We start from the raw sequence: 7,049 nt of genomic DNA on the forward strand, positions 1-7,049 counted from the left end.
CACACACACACACACAGAGCTATCAGAGCCGTTGTCAGCCGTGACTGATCTGAACAGATCCGCTTGCTCCACACCAGACGGATGAAGCCAAGCCACCAGCTGATCTGTTAGTGAGTGTGTAAGCGTGTGTGTGTGTGTGTGTGTGTGTGTGTGTGTTCACACATCATGTATATGTTTGTTTATGCATGTGTAAGTGTTAAACCAAACGATTTCAACAGTCACATACATGTTTCCGTGGCTGCCAATCAAAATTTGTGTGTGCGTGTGTGCGAGTTTGCTTATCTGCACCTTATCTGATCAGCTGGAACTCACTTACAGCACTTACTGTAAATCAACCGACTCACAACACAACACACACTTTCTTCAAATAATCAACACGATCTGCCAAAATGGCTCCATCTGTCGGCTCCACTACAAATCAATAAAAGTGGATGATTTTTCTAGAATAAAGTGGCGTCTTCTTGACTCTCATCTGCAGAAAAACCGACACTGGAGAAAACTTGAACTTTAACTTGAACTCTTTCTTGTTTTAAAGACTGAATATGAATCAAATGATGATGTTTTAAACAGTGAACAACCGCAAGCAATCAAACACACACATTTGCAAAAAAAAAAAAAAAAAAAAAAGCAGGAAGCCGATCATTCACACCCCCGTTTGGAGTCGACCAATAAAATTTACATCAGCGCTGAAATGATTAGTTAGCTGATTGATCAACAGAAAGTTATAAAACAGCAGTGTTGATAAGAGATCGGGTCATTTATCAGGCAAAGTGACAAACCTTGGAGGTTATGGTGCATTAAATGTGAGGATTCGCTATTTCTATGTTCTCATTTCACTTTAAATTGAATGTCTTTGGGGTTTCGGAGCGTTTGCGTCGGACAAAACCTCTGGGAACTTTTTATCTCTACGTTCTGACATTTTCTAGATGAAACAATTCATTAAAAAATATGATAAACAAATGATTTGATCATGGTAATTTTTTTTATCATTATCGTTGCTAATGTTTGTATTCCAGTTGTGGAATACTGTGGTTCGATTAAAAGGTCGAGTGTAAAACGACGGACACACCCCTCCTCAATGGTCGCCGTCTTGGCTGCGTAGTGGAAGGGGAGGGACCACTGACGTATGGTCGCCAAGGAAGGCGACAACATGGCGGCTTAATTTCCATATCGCATGACACACGGGGGCAGATATTTTTTAGCGGGTGACAATCACAGTCACGTGTTTTCGAGATCGTCATTTCTGAAAGCGTTTGATTTGGGACACCGAACGTCACACACTACACCGGTGACTATACTGTGTACATGTGAGTGTGCTGACCGGATCCAATTTGAGACACAGCAAAGGTGACATTCTCCTCCCTGATTGGCCCAGGTGGGGGTGGTAGACGGGGGGACCGGGGGGGGGCGGGGGGCTCTGTCTTTAATCTCTTCTCCCTCTCTCGCTCTCTCGCTGCCTCATACCGTCTACCTCTCTCCGCACGTCTTTCCCTCACATGATCCCCGGCAGCGTGACCAGAACCCAGCCGGGAAAGTGTGAAACCCACACAGACAACGAACGCCCAGGACAGATGGTCAGAGAGAGAGAGAGAGAGACGGAGAGAGAGAGAGAGAGAGAGAGAGAGAGAGAGAGAGAGGCATATATAAAGATACCATCACCTTCTTAGATGCTATTCTTTCTTTTCTTGTCAAGCCAAAAGCAGATTTGAAATAAACTAAAGAGAGAAAACGTCGTGCAGGGAGAGAACAGTCGCACCGAGAAGCAGCAGGAGAAAGAGTGAGAGAAAAGATACGAACTGGTAAGAAATTAATGGAAAAACCTGAATAAACGTAACACATGTCGACGATGTGCCTAATTCCCAATATTCACATGACAGTAGTGGATGGAAAACATGTAAATTTGCATTAACTTTTACCAATTTTCCAGAGAATTTTTGCACCATTTGGATATAAACTTCTGATGTTAGTTTTTCATTTCATTTGTCAAATTGTATTTTTCTTTTTCTTTTTTTACATTTTGTACAAACAATACCACCACTACAGAATCTAAACCGACTCAAATTGAAAGTGACAGATGAGTAAAGACAAAACGGAAGAGAAAAAAGGGAGAGAGAGAGAGAGAGAGAGAGAAGATGGAGGACAGAAGATTTAAAGCAGGATTGCAAAGGGGGAGAAGTGCAGTGGAGAAGAGATGAAAAAAAAGGGAAGAGAGGGAGAGAGAGGGAGAGAGAGGGAGAGAGGGAATGGGGAAGTGGAAGCGGAGGGAGGGGAGGGAGGTATAATGAAGTCCTCTGGGTCTCTGGTGGAAGAAGCCACAGCGCCTGCCAGCCAACACAGCCTGGCTCTGTGCAGATGGCAGCATGCTGGGATATGCTCAGCTCACTTTCAAATCAGGAAGTGGATGTTCTTTAAATTTGAAAATGTTTTTGCAATAAAAACGCCCTCTCTCTCTCTCTCTCTCTCTCTCCGAGTGAAAACAGTACACGCTGATGTTCCTGTAGCCGCCTCCACGTCAGGAGTGTCTGGGACCGGATACTTAAATGAAGCCGTTAAGTACAAGTGAAGATAATAAGGTCTGACCTCAGGTGGCACCGAATCGAGCCTCAGGATATCTGACGGCGATCTGCGATGCAGCAACCGTTCACGCTCGCAGGAAGCGGTTGATTATGTTTGGAATTATGTTCATCTCACAAAAAAAAAAAAAAAAAATTACGTTCATAAACTCATCGGAAAAATATGTTTTTAAGGAACATAAGTCCAGTCTGATCACATCTCTCTTTTAAACGAAAATATTTATACTGAACGTTTGCTGTCAACTCTAAACCCTCGATTGAGCGTCGGACATTTCCATCATCAACAGCAGGACTCACACCCTCCTGTTATTAGTCATTAACAATCATATTCCTATATGTTTTTTTATGTTATTACAGCTTTCTGAATCTATTTTATCGTAGCTCATTGTCAGCTTTCTTATTTCGTTTTAGCTCATCAGTCACATGTGAAACATTTTGAACTACGCTAACCTGTATGAACAGTGCCATACAAATAAAGTTTGATTGACTGATCTTTGTAAAGTCCAGCATCCACCACAACCTGCTCCCTAATGACGCACAGGCACATCGCACTTTCTGGATTGGACCAGAGAGATATCTATAAATTGGCGGTGAAGGTAGAAAATCATTCAACTCCAGAAAGGAAACATTCTGATTCACACAAAGTGAACGAAACCTAACACTCACCACATATCTACATTTTTTTGAGTGCAGGGTGAAAAACAAAAGTATTTTCACTTCACAACCAACGTGAGCAAAGTGAGAGAGAACGAATTCAGCTATTTTTATAAACTGATGGATTTCCTAATAATGTTTTTATTTCTGCAGAAAAGCCAAAACATTTTGGCAGAAAGAAGAAGAACCTTAAAGAAGGCTCTCGGCCAAAACACAGCAGTTCCTCTCCACCAGTAAAACCCTGTTGTTTTGTTTTGTTTCCAAAAGTCCAAAAGTGTTTCGATCAGCGAGAGAATATCAGGTGGCATGTGGATATCTTATATCACATTTGGAATAAAATAAATTCTCTTTCTTTGTTGACTCGGCTGTTGGTTTCATAGGTTTTCCTGACAGACACACAGGAAACAGGAAATGTAAGTCTTGGTTTTCATATTAAAGGCCTGTGTGGAAAATAACTGTACTCTTAACTCTGGTGCACTGGTAGTAAACATCAGACGACATGATGTTATATAGGAAAGGAAAGGAAAGGAAAGGAAAGGAAAGGAAAGGAAAGGAAAGGAAAGGCGACTTCAGATGAATATTAATTTGTGGTTTGGTTAATTTCACATTTTCTGCCATTTCTGAGGCATTTTCCTGGTGATCAAACTCAACATAATACACACACACACACACACACACACACACACACACACACACACACAACACCATGACCACAAACGCACTCTTCCTCACACAGGTGCGCACACACACTCTCTCATCATGTGACCAACCTGCCTCTCACATCATTCACGTGGTTTAACACCTGCTAATAAACAATATCAGACTCGCTCAGGGAATAAAGTGCAGGTGTGTGAGATCAGCTGATGATGGAGGTCACTGTAGTCTCTCCGTCAATACGAAAAGGAGTGATGCTTCTTCTCCCTCAAACTCAACTCATGCAGTCAATTCAATTAACTTAGATATTCTATCAAATAATACAATTAATATATATTTATTTTCTGTCCTACAGTTTATTCCTGTGATCACGGATACAAGTTGAAATCTTGTGTATAAAAATGCAAATTTACCATTTAACTGACTGAACTGAGTGTTAATGTGAGATCACCCTAAAGGACCTGCATGGAGGCAGCTCACCCTCTCTCTCTCTCTCTCTCTCTCTCTATTCTATCAAATAATACAATTAATATATATTTATTTTCTGTCCTACAGTTTATTCCTGTGATCACGGATACAAGTTGAAATCTTGTGTATAAAAATGCAAATTTACCATTTAACTGACTGAACTGAGTGTTAATGTGAGATCACCCTAAAGGACCTGCATGGAGGCAGCTCACCCTCTCTCTCTCTCTCTCTCTCTCTCTCTCTCTCTCTCTCTCTGCGAGCGAGACGTGGGCGCCATGTTGCCATGTAAACTGCCTCTGCATCAACACCACTAACGCAAAACTGGTGAGAAGAACAAATCACCATAAAAACATGTAATATGGGAAAAAGTGCTGTAACTTTTATGGTAAATGAGAAGTAATGCAGCAGATTTTCCGTATCAATTCATCACCTTTTTTATTATTAGTTTTTGATAATTCGATTAATCGTTTGGTTGGATAAAAGAGAAGAAAATTCCCTGAAGTGTCAGGGGATGTCTTCAAATTGCTGGTTTTGTCTGACTTAAGCTCCGAACCCTAAAGATCTCTCGTTTATCGTCACATGAAACACAGACAAGCAGAAACGGAGAATTTGCAGTTTGTGAATATTTGGCATTTTCGCTTGAAAAACGACTCAGAAAGTTGAATCGATTGTCAAACTAGCTGGAGATTATATATGCTTCCTCCCTTCACGCATCTCACCAGCACATTATCTATATGTCTACTTTGGATGGTTCCTACATTTCCCAGAATGCCTGTTCTTAAATTTTTTTTCTTTTAACGTCACATCTTCTGGTTAAACTCTACTCCAGGTCTGTGAAGTGACCACTGCTGTAAGAGAAATAAATAAATAAAATCTCACTCTGCCTCTTCAAAGATTTCTCCCATGACACTGGTGCAAAATGGCAGAACATGAGCTGGACGGCCATCAAAGTGAGCAGACCTCTGGAGGCTCCAGCGGCCCCGGCTGGGGAGCCCCGGTGGCCTAGGGGTCAAGACAATGAATATGTAACTGGTAACACCCTCCTTTGCTTGTGTGTCATCCTCTCATTCCCTGTCAGCTCTCGACTGACGGTCTAATAAAAAAAACAAGGTAAAAATGCCCAAAACATACTAAAAAAAAAAAAAAAAACAACATTTCCCATGAGCCTTGAAACAACACTCTACATTAGATTTAACAGTTTTAACCAGGACTTAGCGCCAGGCCGGAGAAGAGCGCTGTAGGTTGTAACAGCAGTGGAGCGACCTGTCCTAACAATCACAGCCTTTTCCACTGCCGGCCTGTAGAGCCGCCACTGGCCGCCCATATATGGTCAGTAGTAATTAGAGAGAGAGAGCATGAGAGTCATTTCCTCTCCCTTCTGGTTGCATGGTGCTTAAGCCTTCATAATGCTGACATCAGCACTCAGCTCTGACTACAACTATAGCTTCAACACACACACACACACACACGCACACACACACACATGCACGCACACACACGCAGGTCACTAACAGGTTTGAGCTGAATGCCGTATTCAAGACGCATCTCAGTCACCAGCAGCTTCACCACGGTGATTGTGATTGCTGGTGTCATGACAACCAGCATCATCATCATCAACATCATCTTTCATTCCATCAGTGGCAGTGCAGCCTGAGGCCGGCAGGTTTGGACACGGGAAGCCAACGTGAGGTGAGATTGTGTATTCAGTCACACAGCAAAGAGTCACACACTCACACACACACACACACACACACACACACACACACACACACACACACACGCAATGTAACATCTCACAATAAAATGCCTCAAAATAAAAAATAAATAAATAAATAAAAAACACAAGTGCAAATCACCACAGCAACCACAACTTTCATCCTGCAGGTGTTGGCTGAGTCAACACCGAGCCACTCCACTCACCACACACCACATCACACTCCAACCCCCAGTACCTTGGTGCTGGCTTCTCGGCATAGCTTATGAAAGGATATGGCCATTCGGTGATCTTTTTGGCGTACTTCCTCACCACGTTGTCTTCGCTGAAGAGGAAGAGGGAGCGGTTGACCGTTAGGCAGCTCTGCCGGACGGGTATGGGGTTGTACAGGGCCATGGTCCGGGCTCTCTGGGCCATCGACTGCTTGTACATCCGCTGCGCTCCGGGGGGCCCCCCTTGCCTGCTGCCGCCGCGGCCGGGCCCCCCTTGTCCGCCGGCACCCCCGCCACCACCGCCACCACCACCTCCTCCTCCTCCTCCTCCATACCTGTTGGGTAGCTCGTCTCCAAAACGCGCCATTCTGCAAGCACCAAACGCCAGAGGTTAGGAAGGAGCCGGGGGGGAACCTCAGAGTGACACCTCCACATGCCACCACCCCATCAGCCTCGGCTCCAAACACACATGCAGAATGGAGTTGGGTTTGGATGTTTCTCTGGCCGCTCTCTCCTCCTATCTATCTGTGTCTCTTTCCCAGATCTTCAGCGCCGAGAAGATACCTCCATTTGAGTGTGGAGAGGGAGGGAGGGAGGAAGGGAGGGAGGGGAGGAGGAGAGGAGCGCAGAGGGAGGGAGAGGAGAGGAGAGGAGAGGAGAGGGAAAGCGCACGGTGTCTCTGATCGTGTGTTTGGAATATGAATGGGAAACAGAGCTGATGTGTTTATGTAATTTCTGGCAAATCAATTCTCTGGCAGGAGAAGAAAAAACACG

General features: G+C 43.9%; 1 protein-coding gene across 1 annotated transcript in view; it reads right to left on the reverse strand.

Annotated features, from left to right (window-relative positions):
• Positions 1-6,643, reverse strand: part of cacna1a (calcium voltage-gated channel subunit alpha1 A) — a 145,595-nt gene extending 138,952 nt beyond the window's left edge. The window contains exon 1 of the mRNA XM_022764397.1: positions 6,341-6,643. Within this exon, the coding sequence (XP_022620118.1) occupies positions 6,341-6,642 (302 nt within the window). The 5' untranslated portion in view covers position 6,643. The remainder of the gene's footprint in view (positions 1-6,340) is intronic.
• Positions 6,644-7,049: the final 406 nt, after the last annotated feature.

This window comes from Seriola dumerili, unplaced genomic scaffold (assembly GCF_002260705.1).
Source record: "Seriola dumerili isolate Sdu_G_001 unplaced genomic scaffold, Sdu_1.0 BDQW01000538.1, whole genome shotgun sequence".
NCBI lineage: Eukaryota > Metazoa > Chordata > Actinopteri > Carangiformes > Carangidae > Seriola > Seriola dumerili.